This window comes from Somniosus microcephalus, chromosome 18, assembly GCF_052327205.1.
Source record: "Somniosus microcephalus isolate GS21.2 chromosome 18, FLI_Smic_1.0, whole genome shotgun sequence".
In the NCBI taxonomy this organism is placed as follows: Eukaryota; Metazoa; Chordata; class Chondrichthyes; order Squaliformes; family Somniosidae; genus Somniosus; species Somniosus microcephalus.
Window position 1 is genome coordinate 12,811,216 of NC_141004.1, and position 19,174 is coordinate 12,830,389.

Consider the following 19,174-nt stretch of genomic DNA (forward strand, 5'->3'; position numbering starts at 1 on the left):
AGTCAGAAGGTTGTGGGTTCAAGTCCCACTCCTGAGATTTGAGTACGTAATCCCTCAGTTTTGCATTGAAGTGTCAGCCTGGATTATGTACTCAAGTCCTGCGGTACTGAGGGGGGTGCTGCACTGTCGGATGAGACATTAAACCGAGGCCCTATCTGCCCTTGCCTGGAGCACAGGGTCAGGTGTGAAGGTTAGCACTCCTGATCTGAAGCACTCCCCATTTTTCAGTCACGTGCCAGCGTAACTGACTGACAGAACTGCCCGCTTACAGATGGTTTCCACATTCTGTGGCCCAGTGTCAAATTTTGCTCCGGTGAAGCACCCTGGGATGTCTTACTGTGTTAAAGGCGCTATATAAATGAAAGTTGCTGTTGAAGACAGGAAGTTTATAAAAAAAGCATAGTAGCAAAATATGTATCATTTAAAGAAATTGTTTTCTTTTCTCTTAGTTTCCTAACATAGTCAACAGCCACATGCAGATCCCATTGTCGAGCGTGGATGGCTTATCGACTCCAGCCTCCTTGTCACCGGACCTTCAGAAGGCCTAACGAGGAAGCTCTCAAGTCAACAAGCCATGACTGTGTGGCAAGGCTACAAGGGGAGCCCCTGTCCAAGAGACAGAGAGGACCAGTGGTGATGGCAACCAGTATCGTTCGAAATCTTTGTTGTCCCAATTCCTTGAGCACTCATCACCGGCAGCAGTGATCGGCGCTCCCTGCTCAGAACAACATGGCATGCTGACATGTAACTGTAGCAATGATGGGATCCATTTTATTGCTTTTTTTATTTGGATTTGGAATCCACTTCTTTTACTGACACCGCTTAATCGAGCAACCGTGACAAGATGTGATGCTGCACCCAATGCAAGCGATAAGAGATGGACAACTTATTGCATATCTCGAGATTTCTATGACACTATCTAGACCAGGTTCCTTTCATTTGTTTTGGAGTCCTTTCACCTGTACAGACCTTTATGTATAGGCTTAAAGAAGTGATCTCCAGGGACACCGATGACCTTTATTTACATCTATGTTGCTGCCTTTATCTTTCATGCACTCGCTGATTAATGGGTTTTAGGGATGAAAATTATGGATAACTGGAAGACCGAGAGCAGCTCATGTCACACCACAGCCTACTCTATCGATCCTAACAGATTGTACGTCATCTGTAGCATGTGAACAACAATTTTCTCATTAAGTGACAATTACTGCAGCTCAAACCAGTCTCAGGCACACCACTGACTTCAGATAACAGGAGACTGGACCCATACGTCTCATTGCTACAGCTTGCTCCTCCTCTTCCTCTCTACAGACCTGTCTGTTGTCCATCATTTGGATCTCATGCCTTTAAGAGTTATAACTTGACAAAGCAGTGCCTGTCCAGTGTCTGCATGGTGCATGTGATGGACTTCTATGACCACACTCCGAGCTCCTTCTGCTCATCGCCTAAGGGCACACTGCGAGTGTGCCTATGTGGCAATTCATGAATGCCGTTTCAGAACGGATGGGCAAAGATGCTGTGCCAGGGCTGGAGAATTCCATCTGTCAAATAAACCCATGGCAGGTTATATTGTTGTAAAGCAAAACCCCTCTTCAACTTTCTAGTAACATCCATTAACTTCATCTCCAATTCTGTCTATCCCTCCATCTCCCCTCCCCTCCATAATGTCTGTCCCTCAATCTCCCCTCCCCTCCATAATGTCTGTCCCTCAATCTCCCCTCCCCTCCCCTTCATAATGTCTGTCCCTCAATCTCCCCTCCCCTTCATAATGTCTGTCCCTCCCTCCAGTTCCAATCCTATCATGTCTCTATTTCCATTTCTGATTGAGCACTCCCCTCCCAAATGGGATCTGTCTGTGTATTTAACCTCCACCTCTAATCGGTAAATATGCCCATTCTTCTATCTCTCGTCCTTCGTTGTTTCTCCAGTTTCCTGCTCCGCTTATATCCATGATGTCCTGTCACCATCTCTCCTTCTCCACTGACCCCTCACCTGACCACGAGGTGGATTTAAAATGCGCTGAGTTCAAGCGGCGGGTTTTGACAAGAGATGTTAATTTTGCGCAAGTGAGCAGTGAGAATGTCTGAAGTCATTTTTTGCACCAAGAAGGTTGGCGAATGAGCAAGCACTCTTTGAAATTCAGTTTCTATTGCTATACTTGACACTAGGTGGGTGAAATCTCCTCTTGTATTTTTCTAGTAGGGAGTGGGATGATTTATTAACCGACATGAACACTGATTTTGTGTGGGTTTCGTGCACGCAGTACAAATCCTTCCAGGTAGATGCTGAGGTGATGGTAACGTCACGTTAGCACTCTTCCAACTAGAGTGGACCTTCATTACACACGGCAAGAGAGCCCCAGGTGGGCAGAGGAAACGCTTCAAGGACACCCTCAAAGCCTCCTTGGAAAAAGTGCAACATCCCCACCGACACCTGGGAATCCCTGGCCCAAGACCGCACAAAGTGGAGGAGAAGCATCCGGGAAGGCGCCGAACACCTCGAGTCTCTTCGCCGGGAGCAAGCGGAAGCCAAGCGCAAACAGCGCACGTCAACCCAAGCACCCGCCCCTTCAATCACCGTCTGCCCCACCTGTGACAGAGACTGTAGGTCCCGCATTGGACTCATCAGTCACCTGAGAACTCGTCTTTAGTGTGGAAGCAAGTCATCCTCAGTTCCAAGGGACTGCCTAAGAGAGAGAGTGAGAGAGGACCTTCATTGGGTCATGTCGGCATGTTGTATACATGGTTGGTGCTTTAAAAGGTAGAAAAGAGGGAAATGTTTATTTTATTTTGTAAATTTATTAATGGTACGTTATCAATTTAGGTACTGTGTTGATTTTCTGAATCCTAGCCTCATTGCAATCCAAGGGATACTGACAGAAGTAATAAATACTTTCCACATTCAACTTGGAAATATATCGCCGCACCTTCATAATTGCTGGGTCAAAATCCTGGAGCTCCCTCCCTAACTAACAGCACTGTGGGAGCACCTTCACCACACGGACTGCAGCGGTTCAAGAAGGCGGCTCACCACCACCTTCTCAAGGACAATTAGGGATGGACAATAAATGCTGGCCCTGCCAGCGACGCCCACATCCCAGGAACGAATTAAAAAAATCCAAGCATCTCACCGGCTTCCACCTCAAGTGGCTCAACTCATCCGACTAGACCTTGTTCCCATCAATCCAAATCATTGAACAATCCTTGGAGGGTGTTGCTTACTCTTGTTTATAGGGATAGTGTCGCTATGCTTTTGGAAGGGGGCGCTAAACCAAGGTTCTGTCCACTTGTTTGGGTTCAAGTGGACATTCAGGATCCCGTTGGTACGATGTGAAGAAGAGCAAGGGGGGTTGGCCCGGTCTCTGGCCAACGTTCCTCCCACAAGGAACAGCAGCTAAAAAAAAACAGATTAACTGGTCATTCGACACACGGCACTTTGTGAGATGTTACTGGTGCAGAATGGATGTCCCATCTGCCTGTACAACTATTGTGGCTGGACTTCACAAAGGAACTAATCGTGTAAAAGCACTTTTGAGATGTTTCAGCATTATATCAAAGCAAGGATCATCAATATTGAAGTCCCAATTCTCAATCAAATCAAAAAGGTTCTGAAATCAAGGTCGGGACAGATGCAAAATAACAGAAAATGCTGGAAAAACTCAGCAGGCCAGGCAACATCCGTGGAGAGAGAAATAGAGTCAACGTTTCGGGTAAACCCTTTGTCAAGACTGTATTTTCTCTCCATGGATGTTGCCTGGCCTGCTGAGTTTTTCCAGCATTTTCTGTTGTTATTTCGGATTTCCAGCATCTGCAGTATTTTGCTATCGGCCAGATGCAGTTGGGACCTGATGGTGTCAGCAGTTTGTAACAATTTCTAACCGAACAAGTTTCAAGAACGAGAAGCACCTTCTGACTGTAATGAAGCAGGTCCTAAAGGTGTGATCAGATCTTTTGATTTGAAGTATCCTTGCATCTATTTAACACTCACTAATGGACGGGAGCTGGTCGACTGTGAAGCTGCAGGGAGCGAGGCCACCTGGGCTCCCGAGCCGGCCAAGCATAAACCAACGGCAAGTGAATTCAAGAATAGATCAAGCTGGTGGAGCACGAATGCACAGGAGTCGAACTTACTGGAACTTGAAACTCTTGCTCCGCTTCCTACGAATGCCTGTAAATTGGGCTGGCCAGGCACGATTCACTCCTTTTTTAAAAGAACGATGCAAAGTGCTTTAAACTGGCTCCGGTGCTGGCTGTGGGCCGCTGTTTCCCCGTCACAGCGAATGTATCTTTTGGTTCATGGAAGTGTACAACAATCAGTAGATCGAGAAACTCCCCACTCCTGTAGACGAGAGATTCAGGCCTTTCCTAATGCTCGAAACAGCAGAAGCAGAGAGAACATTAGAGAGAGCTGTGAAATTGGCCACTAGGGTTGCCATCTGTAGCAGTTCCAAAATTTGTAAAGGGGTGTAACAGTGGTGAGCGGGATGATTACGGCCCAGTTACTTACAGTGAAATTTCATCGGATTGCTTAAGAACAAGCACCTCCGCAGCAGAAGATTCAGAAGTAAATGGAAGAAAAAAAAGCTTTAAAAAAAAAAAATCAGACTTCTTTTGTGTCTGGTTTACTCTTTTTTAGAAATTTCTAAAAGAAGAAAAATCTCACTCACAAACAAGATGAAAAACTGGGCCAATGGGGAAAGAAAGAAGATGCTGGTGAAGTCGCTGTCTGTAATGGAGAGAGTTGTGAAATTGGTCACCGTCTATTACTGAGCTTTGCGAAGTTAATTTTTGGACGTAAAGCCGGGGCAGGGGCGGGGGTTGGATAGCGCCGTGAAATCAACCGTGAAACTGATTATTTTAACCGTGGCGCCTACGAGAGGGAGCCCCGACATGAAGGTCCCGAGTTCCTGCTCATTGCTCGGGTTGCCAACACTTCAGGATCGTGCTGGAGTTGCCAGGAATGAATGATTAATCCGCTAGTCTTGACAAAGGGTTTGACCCGAAACGTTAACTCTGTTTCTCTCTCCACGGATGTTGCCTGGCCTGCTGAGTTTTTCCAGCATTTTCTGTTGTTATGAATGATTAATCTCCCGGACGCCCGCTGTCAGCTGCCCAGGAGGAAAACAAAAAGTAGGGGGCGTTTAAACAAAAAAGTGGTGTGTTTGAACACTTGAGGTACAAAACTATTGGAGGTGGTTTTTAAAAAAAAAAATGGCTGTTTGACTGGGCGGGGCGATCGGAGGCGGGGCTGAATCCTCCAGGAATCTGTCCAATCAGAGTTGGTAACCCTACATCTGGGAATGGGCTCTCAAAACAACAAAGGACCAATCCGCTGCAAGCACTGGCGCCATCCCTCCGAACAGCCAGTAAGCCTGTGCCATTGGCAAGACCGGGCATCAGGTATCTCCCATCTTCTCGGCCAAAGGTGGGTGAACTCCAATAGCCTTAAAGAAAGTACTTTGGATTTTTAAAAAAATCTTTGGACGTAATTGAGAGAACTGAAAATCAGCTGTGGGACACTGGGGTGTCTACAGTGACCACCTTGTTTTAGTGCATCTATGGCACTTGGGTTTCAAAAGGGAAAAGTCTTAAAAAGTTCACGTTTATCGATATTTTTTTAATATGAAAAGTGTAAAGAGCCATGCTTTATTATGTCTATGTTACTGAACAGTTAATTGACAAAACAGGGCTTACTCATTATGGATTAACCTCCATTTACCGAGAACCTATCTGTGGGGGTTTTAAGTGATCAGATCATGTTGGCACTACGGTTATTGATACTTTATACCTTCGGATTGACTGGTGAAATGTGGAATTGTGTATATAGGTGCTGTTTAACTACATAGTCAATGTAAAGGTGTAACGCGTTTGATCTTAAATTACATTCACATCTCCGCCAGACAGAGAGCATATGGGTTGAAATTATACTGTGTGATACTAGTATTTATACTTAATTCATTTACATGAAACTCCTTTGTGCTTTTGAAAGGCATTAGCCTATTTTAGCACATTAATTTGTTAGAATCACAGGCTCATACATCACAGAAGGAGGCCATTCGGCCCATTGTTTCTGTGCCGGCCCTTTTGAAAAGAGCTCTCCAATTAGTCTCCCCCCCCCCCCCCCCTGCTCTTTCCCCACAGCCCTGCAATTTTCTCCTTTTCACGTTTATATCCAATTCCCTTTTGAAAGCTAACATTGAATCTGCTTCCAACACCCTTTCAGGCAGCGCATTCCAGACCATAACAACTCGCTGCTTTAAAAAAAAAATTCTCCTCATCTTCCCCCTGATTTCTTTTTCCAATTAGCTTAAATCTGTGTCCTCTGGTTACTGACCCTCCTGCCAGTGGAAACAGTTTCTCCCTATCTACTCAATCAGAACCCATCATAATTTTGAACACCTCTACTAAATCTCACCTTAACCTTCTCTGCTCTAAGGAGAACAATCCCAGCCTCTCTAGTCTCTCCACATAATTGAAGTCCCTGTGTTTTTGTTTGTTATTAATGTCACACAGATTTCAACCCCTTTGGTTTCATTGTTTCTGGGCTAATTTTTCTGGTCGATGTTTGAGGCAGGGAGAAATTTCAGTGCGACAGAATCAATGGAACTACACTTAACAGAGATCTGGGTTGTGTGGTTAGTTAGAACACTATCCTTTCACCTTTGGGCCCAAGGCGTCAGCTGGGGCTCAGTGGGTATTGCTCTCACCTCTGAGGCAGATGGTTGTTGGTTCAAGTTCCACTCCAGAGACTTGAGCACAAAAATCTAGGCTGATGCTCCAGGGCAGTGCTGAGGGAGTGCTGCACTGTCGGAGGTGCCGTCTTTTGGATGAGACGTTAAACACAGTCCCCGTCTGCTCTATCAGGTGGCCGTAAAAGATCCTGTGGCACTATTTCGAAGATGAGCAGGGGAGTTATCCCCGGTGTCCTGGGGCCAATATTTATTCCTCAATCAATATCGCTAAAAAAAAATCCAGATGATCTGGTCAGTATCGCATTGCTGTTTGTGGGAGCTTGCTGTTCGCAAATTGGCTGCTGTATTTCCCACATTACAACAGTGACTACACTTCAAAAAATACTTCATTGGCTGTAAAGCACTTTGGGATCCGGTGGTTGTGAAAGGCGCTATAGAAATACAAGTCTTTTCAAGGTTGGAATCCAACCTCGACTGATGCAATGATAGTCAATCCTCCCTGATGTCTACCCTAACTAAAATGGATTTGGGACAGTAGAAACCCATTTTCTATTAGGTGACTGCCTACAGCGCACAAATGGGCAATCACATACATAGTAATCTCAAGGACTTCTGGTGTGGGGGAAAAGAAGTGCCATGCTGATTTGGTAAGGGTGCTCTGGGGGGTTATGTCACATTGTTAGGGTAGAGCTTTACTCTGCATCTAACCTGCTTTATACCTGACCTGGGAATGATTGATGCTGACACAAGTTTGAAAGGGAAAACTCTCCGTACCCTTGCCTTGATGTATCGCATTGTTAGAGAACACTTTAACAACAGCAACCAAAGGTTGGTTGTGTGCAGTGTAACTTGGTGTATTTAGCCAAGAAAGCATGTCTGGTCATGCGACAGATTAGAAAGAAACAAAATGTTAAAGCCCCAATGTTGACCTTCACACTGATATACACTCCAAAATGTTGAAGGTTTTTGTTCCAAGAAAATCTGTGTCCTCTTATTTTTCCGTAAGACATCAAAAATATGAATATGATAACGTATAAATGCCCTGTCCCAGCTTAACATTGACCATGCATTGACTGCAATGAATTGACTTTAAAGAAACTCTAGTTTCTAACAAGTCCCAGTCCATATGGCACGACATAAAATGGAACCAAGTACAGGAAACTCTCGTTTAAACGGCACCTAACTATCCGGAATTATCTATTAACCGGCAAAATTCATACTCCGAAAACAACACCTCAATAACCGGAAATGTTGCCGAGTCCGAGTCTCCCGCGGTGGCCGAGTTAGTCAGTGGGGGTAGTTCTCCAAACTGCCACTACTCGGCTTCTTGGCGCTGTCGGAAGTCCGAACACCTCAATAACAGGAGTCTGACTCTCCCGCGCTGCCAGTAGTCTCTTCCCATCTGCCAATTACTGTATACTGCACATTTCTTGATTTTTTAAATTTTTGTTTGTTAAAAATAGCCTCGGTAGATAACCCTCTCCGTCATCCGGAATTTTTAATCAACCGGCAACACGCTGGTCCCGTCGGTGCCTGATATCAAAGAGTTTCCTGTATCACTAAATTGGTTATCTGATCCAGAAGTCAAGGATGCAAGGCCCCGTCTGCCCTCTCAGGTGGATGTAAAAGATCCCACGGCACTATTTCAAAGAAGAGCAGGGGAGTTATCCCCGGTGTCGCGGCCAATATTTATCCCTCCACCACCATCACCTAAAATAAAAGAAGCCCCCAGATGTTCTGGTCATTATCTCATTGTTTTTTTGGGACCTGTTGTAATGTAACATTTCGCTACATTACAACAGTGGCTACACTTCGCTGGCTGTGAAGCACTTTGGGACGTCCTGAGGTCGTGAAAAGCACCGTAGAAATGCAATTGCTTCTTCCAAGTAGTAAAAATGCCACAGTGGTGCAATAGAGGGCACTGTTGTGAAGTTGGGATGGAATGGAGGGAGCTTCTCTCTCTGACTGTGCTGGGCCGAAACTGGGAGTGGGCTATAAATAGGAAAATATTCAATTTCTAGAACTAACTACTCTCTACTCCTCCTCTTCCACACCCCTCGCAAGATAACAAAACGGTTAAAACAGGTAAAAGTGATCGCTTGTTCACTGTTCACCTTGGGTTAGGTCTCGACTCCCCCTCTTGCATTGATGCTCCCCAGTTGAGTTGTGTAAGGTATTTGAAGCTGTGTTTATATTATTTTTTGCATATCCCGATAATGTAAGTGGGTTTTTTGATGGCTGTTGAAATGATATGTCCTTACTTACCTGAGAGAACTGACAATAATATGTTAATGCAAATTGTGCACAGAGTAATGCAAAATGCTTGTTTAAAAAAAAAAAAAAAAAAATCGTTCACAGAAAAGGAGGTTAAAAAAAAGTTCAGTGGATTGTCTTCAAATTCCCTTCGGATTGCTACACCCTGTGGTTGTGGTGGTTTTGAGATTTCTGGTTGGTGCCGGATTTCTAGAAGCCTGGTGTGTTCTCACCTGATTGTACTCAGGATCATGAAAGGTGGGACCAGTGAGCTTTAGCGATGCAATTATCAGTGGATTCTGCCTCCCAGTTCCCCTGGAAGTCAGGATGACCCAGACATTATCCACGGGCCTTTTGAAGAATTGTTTCAGACAGCCCATTTCGACTGTCATTTAAGCGTTACCAGTAATGCTGAGGGAGCCGCACAGCCCTGTTCATTCCCCCTTATACTTCACTCTGTGTTTCATTATTTTACATCTTTTCACATCGGTGTCGGCCGTGGCTCAATGGGGAGCACTCCTGCCTCCGAGAGTAGGTCATTGGTTCAAGTCCCACTCCGGAGACTTCAGCCACATAATCCAGGCCGACACTCCCAGTGCAGTGCTGAGGGAGTGCCGCACCGTCGGAGGTGCCGTCTTTTCGAATGAGACGTTAAGCGAAGGGGTCTGCCTGCCCTCTCAGGTGGGTGTAAAAGATCCCACGGCCTCTATTTCGAAGGGGAGCAGGAGGAGTTCTCCCCAGTACAGTAGCAAAATACTGCGGATGCTGGAAATCTGAAATAACAACAGAAAACGCTGGAAACACTCAGCAGGCCAGGCAGCATCCGTGGAGAGAGAAACAAGAGTTAACATTTCAGGTCTGGGACCCTTCATCAGAACTGGAAAAAGCTGGAGATGTAACAGATATTAAGCAGGTGCAGAGACCGGCGGGGAGGGAGGTGGTTTAGGAGGGGAGGAAGGAATTGAAAGAACATACTGTGCTTATCTAAGAGGCAGGAAAGATAAAATGTTGCAAATGGGAATGGCAAAATCATACAGCATGAAAAATGGGGGCAGGGATTATTGTCTGAAATTGTTGAACTCAATGTTGAGTCCGGAAGGCTGTAAAGTGCCGAATCGAAAGATGAGGTGCTGTTCCTCGAGCTTACGTTGAGCTTCATTGGAACAATGCAAGAGGCCGAGGGCAGAGAGATCAGAGTGGGAGTTCTCCCCGGTGTCCTGGCCAATATTTATCCTTCAACCAACATCTGGTCAGTTACTGTTTGTGGGAGCTTGCTGTGCGCAATTGGCTGCCTTGTTTGCCTACATTACAAGGTGACTACACTTCAAAAGTAGTTCATTGGCTGTAAAGTGCTTTAGGATGTCCTGAGGTAGTGACCGGCACTGGAGAAATGCGAATCTTTCTTTACATTTGTAGCGGGTACAGCTGTTTGCTAGGAAATAAAAAAAACATTTTTAGGAACAAGAGACGTCCAATAGGCTCAAACAAGCCTTTTTGATAAATTTGAGCTCCAATCACACACCATTTCCCCTAAGGCCTTTCCCTCGTAGTATTGCCAACCCTCCTGGATTGTCCAGGAGTTGAAGATTAATCTCCGCTGTGAGAAAACCTGGGAGAAAAATCATAGGGGCATCACAAAATCGGAGGTGGGGGGGGAAAAAGGCTGTTTGACTGGTATCCAATAATCGTCCAATCAGATAACAAGAGTTTGTTCGCTTACCAATGGGCGTGGGAAGGCGGGGCGCAATGAGGATTGACGTGTCACTCAACCAATGGCGGGACGGGGTGGTTGAAGGTGTACGGTCATGTGATGAAACCTTCAGGAATCTGTCCAATCAGAGTTGGCAACCCTATTCTCTCCATTTAATTGGCTCTTGAGCTCACTTATATTCCCCACTTCGATGGCCCTCTCTGGCAGCTATTTCAACAAGTCCACTGCCCTGGGTGAAAATGATCCACTTGATGAATGTCTTCTGAGACGTAACTTCCTAAATTTTCCCGGCAATTAAAAACCTTTCACCCTCACGAACAATTTGCCGAGACATGCATTGCTGGTTTCCCTTCATATTCTGGGAATTCTCACTGAGATTGCCCCTGGGCACTGCCCTATTCCAAAGAAACAGACTTGACATCCTCATCATTTATATTCCTGATAGGTGTCATAGTCTTTGTTACTCTGTGACCTCCCCGAGACATTAATGTCCTTCCTGTGTTTAGGCGCGTTGACTTACCTGGCTCATCACCCTCAAAAAATAATTGGTGGATGACACATGTTTTTAAAAAAAATCATGTGGGCGTCGCTGGCAAGGTCAGCATTTATTGCCCATCCCTAGTCGCCCTCAAGAAGGTGCTGGTGAGCTGCCTTCTTGAACCGCTGCAGTCCGTGCAGTGAAGGTGGCTCCCACAGTGCTGTTAGGGAGGGAGTTCCAGGATTTTAACCTAGCGACGATGAAGGAACGGTCGATATATGTCCAAGTCAGGATGGTGTGTGTGACTTGGAGGGGAACTTGGAGGTGATGGTTGTTCCAAATCCTCTGTTGCGAGTGTGGGAGGTGTTGATGTATTCCAATCGCCATCAGAGGCGCGGGAACCAGTTGCAAGATGCCAGCCCACTATCCAAAACTAGATCTGAAGAACATGGTTAAGGTGAAGCAGAGCAAACAGCACCACCCTGCTACGGGTGTTATGTACACACAGAATTACTTCCAAGGTCACTTAAAGAACTAGGCAGGTAAACTTTGCAGCCTAGAGAGTAAGCACAGCGAGGGCTATTTTTACCGTTGGCCTCAAGTGATCTCCTATAGTGGTCTGAGTATTCTGGGCTGAGAATCACCGGGTGTGGCGTTGCCAACCTTTGTCTTTCGGGTGAGACGTTAAACCGAGGCCCCGTCTGCCTGGTCAGGTGGACATAATTGGCCCCATGTCGCTATTCGACGACGAGCTGCTGGAGTCCTGGCCAACGTTCATCCCTCAACCAACACCAGCAAAAAAAAAGCAGATTAACTGGCCAATTATCTCCTTGCCGTTTGCGGGATCTTGCTCTCTGCTAATTCGCAGCCGCGTTTGCCTCCGTGACGACAGTGACTACGCTTCAAAAAGTAATGAATTGGCAGTGAAACACTTTGGGATGTGAAAGGTGCTATATAAATGCAAGTTCTTTCTTTCTTAATCCATAGGCATGGCTGAGAACTCCAGACCTCGGCTTCAGATTTGAAATTTTATTCTGTAAATACAAAGATGATTTTTGATCTAAACTGAGCAAATTTTGGGGGAACTAAATTGATTCGACTAAAACATGCATTTATATAGCACCTATTAAGTAGTAAAACCTCCCAAGGTGCTTCACAGGAGCGTTATCAAAATTTGACACCGAGCCACAGAAGGAGATATTAGGACTGGTGACCAAAAGCTTGGTCAAAGAGGTAGATTTTAAGGGACGCCTTAAAGGAGGAAGGAGAGGTAAAGAGGTGGAGTGGTTTAGGGAGGGAATTCCAGAACTTAGGGCCCAGGCAGCTGAAGGCACGGCCACCAATGGTGGAGCGATGGAAATCGGGGGTGCGCAAGAGGCCAGAATTAGAGGAGCGCAGAGATCTCGGAGGGTTGTAGGGCTGGAGGAGGTTACAGAGATAGGGAGGGGTGAGGCCATGGAGGGATTTGAAAACAAGGATGAGAATTTTAAAATTGTGATGTTGCTGGACTGGGAGCCAATGTAGGTCAGTGAGCACAGGGGCGATTGGTGAACGGGACTTGGTGCGAGTTAGAAGGAAGAGTTAAGAGGAGTTTTGGATGAGCTCAAGTTTATGTAGAGTGGAAGATGGGAGGCCGGCCAGGAGTGCGTTGGAATAGTCAAGTCTAGAGGTAACATAGAAACTAGGAGCAGGAGTAGGCCATTCGGCCCTTCGAGCCTGCTCCGCCATTCAACGAGATCATGGCTGATCATCCAAACCCTAGCACCCGGTCCCTACACCGACAGCCATCCCACCCAAGCCCTATCCCCGTAACCCTGTAACCCCACATATTTAATCCCCCCTAACACTAAGGGCATGGATGAGGGTTCAGCAGCGGATGAGCTGAGGCGGGGATGGATTCAACTAAACTTGTATTTGATTATTCCTCATTAAAATGAAGGCTCATCTCTCTATCCATTCTTAATTGATTCGCTCCCAGACTGTGGAGCTCCTTTGCTTCTATTGCTTCCGCTCCCTCCTGTAATCCAGCAAGTGTTGAAAGCCCAAGCTTGGTATTGCCTAGCCACTACTGCTAGGTTAACCTGGTCTTTTGCTCCCACTCTGTTATACCTCGATGGATCTCCTGCCTTGTGTGGACCTCAGGAAACTGAGGATGCGGATTTTGAGCTGATTCCCCAGAAAGTTCCACCCCCTGACCACCTCTCTCCCCTGTTCTGACCCGACTGAGTTCACGGACTAATAATCCAGAGGTAATAACAACAGAAAATGCTAGAAAAACTCAGCAGGCCAGGAAACATCCGTGGAGAGAGAAATAGAGTCAACGTTTCAGGTCAAAACCCTTTGTCAAGACTGAAAAAGCACAGGAAATGAAACAGATTAAAAGGCCAGTTTGGGGACTGGGAGAGAACTAAAGAGAAGTGAAGAGACATTAAGAGGTATTCAAAACCAGACGAGATGGTGATAGGACTAGTGGAGACAAAAGACGGCTCTAGATTAGGTGTGAAATGCGCTGGCAGAACGGGAGACAGCTGCCATTTGGGAGAGAAAAAAAGGGGGAAGGGCCAAAACAAAGGTGTGGATAAAAAATATATGTAAAAATGTAATAGGGGCCGAGGTTATGATCTGAAATTGTTGAACTCGATATTGAGTCCGGAAGGCTGTAAAGTGCCTAATCGGAAGATGAGGCCTGGGCTAATAAGACCGGCAAAACATGAGTTCTGATCCTACCATGGGTTTGAGAATGTAAATCCAATTTAATAAGGTGGAATTGAAAGACCAGGTATCAGTAAACTTGAACTGTCGGATTGTCTTTAAAATCCTAACAGATTCCCTAATGTCCTTTTTGAGAAGGAAACCTGCTGTCCTCACCCGGTCTGGGCCTAGATATGACTCCAGTCCCAAGCCAACATGGTTGACTCTTAAGTGGCCCTGTGAAGTGGCCGAACAAGCCACTCTGTTGTATCAGGGGTGGGCAATAAATGCAGGCCTTGACAACAAGGCCCACATCCCGAGAACGAATATTCAAAACTGTCAGCGGAGGGAGGCGTTACTGTCGGCGCTGTTGCTATTCTGGGGGCATTGAGTTGGAGTCTGGTGGAAATGCCATGGCTGAATCACTCTCTCAAATGAAAACAGTGTCAGTGTGGGAGGAATGTGAATCCTTGCCGTCTCTTAACCCCACTTGTGTTAAATGAGGTCAAATCCTGCAGGATGATTAGTCAGAGTTGTAGAATGTCTGAAGGGCACGGAGTGTTATCTTGTGCATTTATTTATTCTCTTCTCTCGCGCTCTCTCCTTGCTCGGTTATTTTTTCCAAGTTACTTCTTTTCATTTTCAGGCTTACAGCTTTGTGAACGTTTTCACACTGACTCTGGGAGGCTCCCCCCCCCCCCCCTCCCATCTCCAATCATTGGTGCGGAAAGAGACCCTTGCAATTCCACCCCCCGCCCCCCCCCCCGCAAACCTCTCCGCCTCTCTCTCCTCCTTTAAGACGCTCCTTAAAACCTACCTCTTTGACCAAGCTTTTGGTCTCCTGCCCTAATATCTCCTCATGTGGCTCGGTGTCTATTTTTTCCTGCTGACACTCCTGCGAATCGCCTCGGGATGTTTTACTAGGTAAAGACGCCGTATAAATGCAAGTTGTTGTTGTCGCTGTTGAAATGGTTCGGGTCTCACGCTGCATCACTCGCTCGGTCAGCTGGCTGTCCGCCCAAATGATGAAATAGCCACTACCACGTTTGGGTAGAAGTTGTGATCGGTGCTGTTCTTGTGCAAACGCTTATCGCACTTGTACCAGACTCCGTGCTGCTGTCACGACCGTTAACCCAAATGGAGCAGACGCGGTGCTAACTCACCTTGAAGAGGAATTGGCCTGAGTGAACCTAGGAACAGGAGGAGGCCATTCAGCCCCCCGGCCCTGTTCCGTCATTCAATGAGATCATGGCTGATCTGCAGCAATACTCCATTTTCCCGCCATGGCTCCATATCCCTTAATAACCTTGTCTAGCGAAAACCTATCGCTCCCAAATTCAAAATTAGTAATTGGCCTAGCATCTACGTATTGCTTTTTGTGGGAGCGATTTCCACACTTTTACCAGCCTCTGCATGAAGACCTATTTCCTAACTTCTCTCCTGAATGGACTGGCCCTGATTTTTAGGGTTCTGTCCCCTTGTCCTAAACTCCCCCAATCATTCAAGCTATGTGGCAACTGCATCTTCTATCTCACTTTTAATAAGAGAGACTAGGCTGGTGCACGTGAGGGAGGTGGCCCATAACCAACAGTAGTAAGAGTAACATTTCTCCAGTTACATCTCCAGGCAAATCTATCAGCCCCCAGCCAGTGACACTCACCAGAGTCGTCTTTTGAGGTTTGTGTGTCTCCAGCCCAACATGGCAACCTGTAACCAGCAAACTTTCGCAACTGTAAAAGAAACAACGTGCATTTATATCACACCTTTTCACAAGTTCAGGACGTCCCAAAGCGTTTCACAGCCAATCAAGTACTTTTGAAGTGTCGTCGCTGTTGTAATGTAGGAAACGCAGCAGCCAATTTGCGCACAGCAAGCTCCCACAAACAGCAATCTGATAATGACCAGATCATTTGTTTTAGGTGATTTTGTTTGAGGGATCAATATTGGCCAAAACTCTAGGGAGAACTCCGCTGCTCTTCTTCGAAATAATGCCATGGGATCTTTTATGCCCGCCTGAGAGGGCGGACGAGGTCTCGGTTTGACGTCTCATCCGAAAGATCCTGACAGCGCAGCGTCACCCTCAGTACTGCTGAGTGGTAGCCTGGATTATGTGCTCAATTCTCTGGAGCAGGACATGAACCCGCGACCGTCTGACTCAGAAGCAAGAGTGCCACCCACTGAGCCACGGCTGACACGGTACTCGAGAGCCTGCCCAAGTTCAGGACCCCTGTGACAGTCTACAGCCAAGGGGCTGTTAACCACTCATAATTCTGTGTCGTGTGTTAACATAAATATGAGCCAGTTAGCATGTTTAAAATCAGGTTCAATTGGAAAATCTAGAGACAGGATGGGGAAAGGCACCCAATGTCCTCGGGGTTATGATGTTCCTGAAGGGAGAGAACACTTGTAGATTCCTGCTCACGCCCCCTGCCTCATCTGTATTACAAAGCTGTGTTCAGTAAGGGTGATATGGCAGGACTGTTGGCGCTCCACACTTGCCCCGTTTACCCTGCATGGTGAACTTGGAGCAAAGTTGGGACAACTAGCACGATTGTTGAAAGGTCGCGGTTGCAACTTTTGAATTCCGGCTTCAGAATTTCCCAGGCTTTAGGGCAGCAATGGCACAGCTGGGCTGTAATGGGCAGGGCTGAGACCTGAGAGTAAAATGGTAGCCCTTCCTATCCTTGGCATCAACCATTTACTTTAACCAACGGCTAACTTTGACCCCCCCCGGCCCCCCGCCCCACCACAGAGGCAGGGAATGGAACCATCTCATAGCTGTCCCATAAGAATTAGGAGCAGGAGTCGGCCATACGGCCCCTCGAACTTGCTCCACCATTCAACAAGATCATGGCTAATCTTCGACCTCAACTCCACTTTCCCGCCCGATCCCCATATCCCTTGATTCCCCTAGAGTCCAAAAATCTATCGATCTCAGTCTTGAATATACTCAACGACTGAGCATCCGCAGCGCTCTGGGGTAGAGAATTCCAAAGATTCACCACCCTCTGAGTGAAGAAAATCCTCCTCGTCTCAGTCCTAAATGGCCGACCCCTTATCCTGAGACTGTGAGCCCTGGTTCTAGACCCTCCAGCCAGGGGAAACAATCTCTCGGCATCTACCCTGTCCCAAAGCAAGTGCACCCTCAGGTCCGTGTTGCAGTGCTGTCCTTGACGGCACTGTGGGGTAACCAGCGTGGACAGGAGGTCACGAGCTGTTCGGCTGCGCAATGTGAATGCCCCCGGGGAGGACCCTTAAAGCTCACTGAGTCCGTTCACATTCACACCTCAGAAACTCAGCCAGAATACCCGGGCCAGAATTTTAAAAAAAACACCTCCTCAAATATTTTTTATGTCTTAGAATTTATTATCAAAAGAATAAAGATGCGTTGCTTCGGTTCGGTGATTTTCAACGGTATTCTGGAATATTCCGCAGGATCGTTGGGAAAAAAGAGAATGTTGTAATAGATTTATTTTTTCAAATCTTTTGGTTCTATTCTTAATATCAATTGTTTGCGGATCAAAAGAAGCTGCCAACTGATTGTTGTTGTAAGAATGAATATTTGTACTTTCTGGTAGAAAGGTGAAAGTTAAATTCAGCTAAAGTCCAAAAGACAAAACTGGGGCGGAACTCTTCCCACCGTAGGCCTTCGGCAGGGCCTGGCCTGCAGTGGAGGCTTGTTGGAAAACCGTGGATAGGTAGCCCATTGATTGGATAGATGGGAAGTCACGGCCATCGGATGAGCAGGTGAGAACCTGCAGGTGATGTGGGGGGGGTGCGGGCCTCAGAAAATCTCGCCCCAAAGCAGCTATAATGAAGGTGGGTGACGGGGTTTGAGTTCATACAGTGACTGATATAACTTATTGCCGCTTAAACTGCAGCTCCCTTCCATGGCTTAGAGGTAACTACCTAGCTCAAGGCTGACTGAGCAGGAAGATCCCATGCGCGATCCTTGGTACGCGCTGAGTAAGCTGTTCCCAGCTCAAGAATAGTCGGGGCACTACGTGTGTTTGACCCTGCGTGTACGACCCTGCTTAGCATGTTGACTATAACTGAGGATATATTTGGCAGTCTCCTTCGATCTGTGTGTCGACCTCCATTAGTGACATTTGAGTCTCTAGAAGAATCTCAATCTATGGATAAACCTTTCTCCATTGAACGAGATTCAATATCTTGTCTGTACTCAGTATATGGACAGATGTGGAATCGATGGAACACGGAGATAATTTGCAGGCCTCCACCACTGGTGATAGGCTGCTGACTTTCAGTGGGGGAGACTCCAGATGGCCTTGCAGGACGACCTCGAGCATCTCTGGGCCTAGAAGGCCCGGCTGTAGACTGGGCTGGCTGGATGACGGGCAGCAGCAAGGGCACTGGTGGGGTGGGAGCATGAATGCTGTCATCCCGAGAGAGGACAGCAGGCTCTTGCTCCACGGAGCCACTGCCACTCCTCCCGGGGTGGCGCCTCAGCATCCCTAGCCACCTGTTGGGGCACAGATTGCTAGACTGCTGTGACACCCTGCAAGCCCCTTTCCACACTCGTAAACCCAGCTGTGACACCACATCAATGGATTTTCGCGACAGTATGTTTTCAACATGAGGCATCATTGTGGACAACCTGATCAAGGTGGGCATGTCCACTCATGAGGCCAGACCAGGTAGCTCGTCGCCAAACTACCTGATCCAGCCGTGTTAGCTCGAAGTTCCTGTCTCATTGCTGACCGTCACTCTTGTTCTGTTTATATGAAATGATTATTTTACCCCCTTTCTCATTCTGACGCAAGTACTTTTGAAAATCGTGAAATGATCAAATCAATTCTTTATGGTGAATGCGTTGGATTTGTAGAAATTTTAAAAAAGTGCAACTGAATAAATAAATATATATATAAAACAATATATATATTTTCTGAAATAAAATTGAGCCCAACCGAAAGGGAAATTGATACTATTTGGTTTGGCAAAATATGTATAGACAATCAAAGAGAGTGGCTATTTTTGTTGTATATTTGAATTAAAATATATATATATGTAAACTTCCGGCTCAGAACCTTTTTTTCTCATATAGATACAAAATTTAAGACATGAATTCTGCCTTTTTTTGGACTCGGAGTAGAAGCAAACCCCAGTGTCAGCTGTGCCTTAGTGGGTAGCACACTCGCCTCTGAGTCAGAAGGTTGTGGGTTCAAGTCCCACCCCAGAGACTTGAGCCCAAAATCTGGGCTGACACTCCCAGTGCAGTGCTGAGGGAGTGCTGCACTGTCTGAGGTGCTGTCTTTTGGATGAGACGTTAAACCAAGACTCAGGTGGACGTAATAAAAGATCCCGTGGTACTATTTTGAAGAAGAGCAGG

At 46.5% G+C, this 19,174-nt stretch overlaps 1 protein-coding gene across 1 annotated transcript in view; it reads left to right on the forward strand.

The window, feature by feature from the left end:
* elk4 (ETS transcription factor ELK4) overlaps positions 1–18,857 on the forward strand; it is a 67,137-nt gene extending 48,280 nt beyond the window's left edge. Inside the window, exon 5 of the mRNA XM_086011051.1 lies at positions 450–18,857. Coding sequence (XP_085867177.1) covers positions 450–548 — 99 coding nt within the window. The 3' untranslated portion in view covers positions 549–18,857. The remainder of the gene's footprint in view (positions 1–449) is intronic.
* The last annotated feature ends 317 nt before the right edge of the window (positions 18,858–19,174 follow it).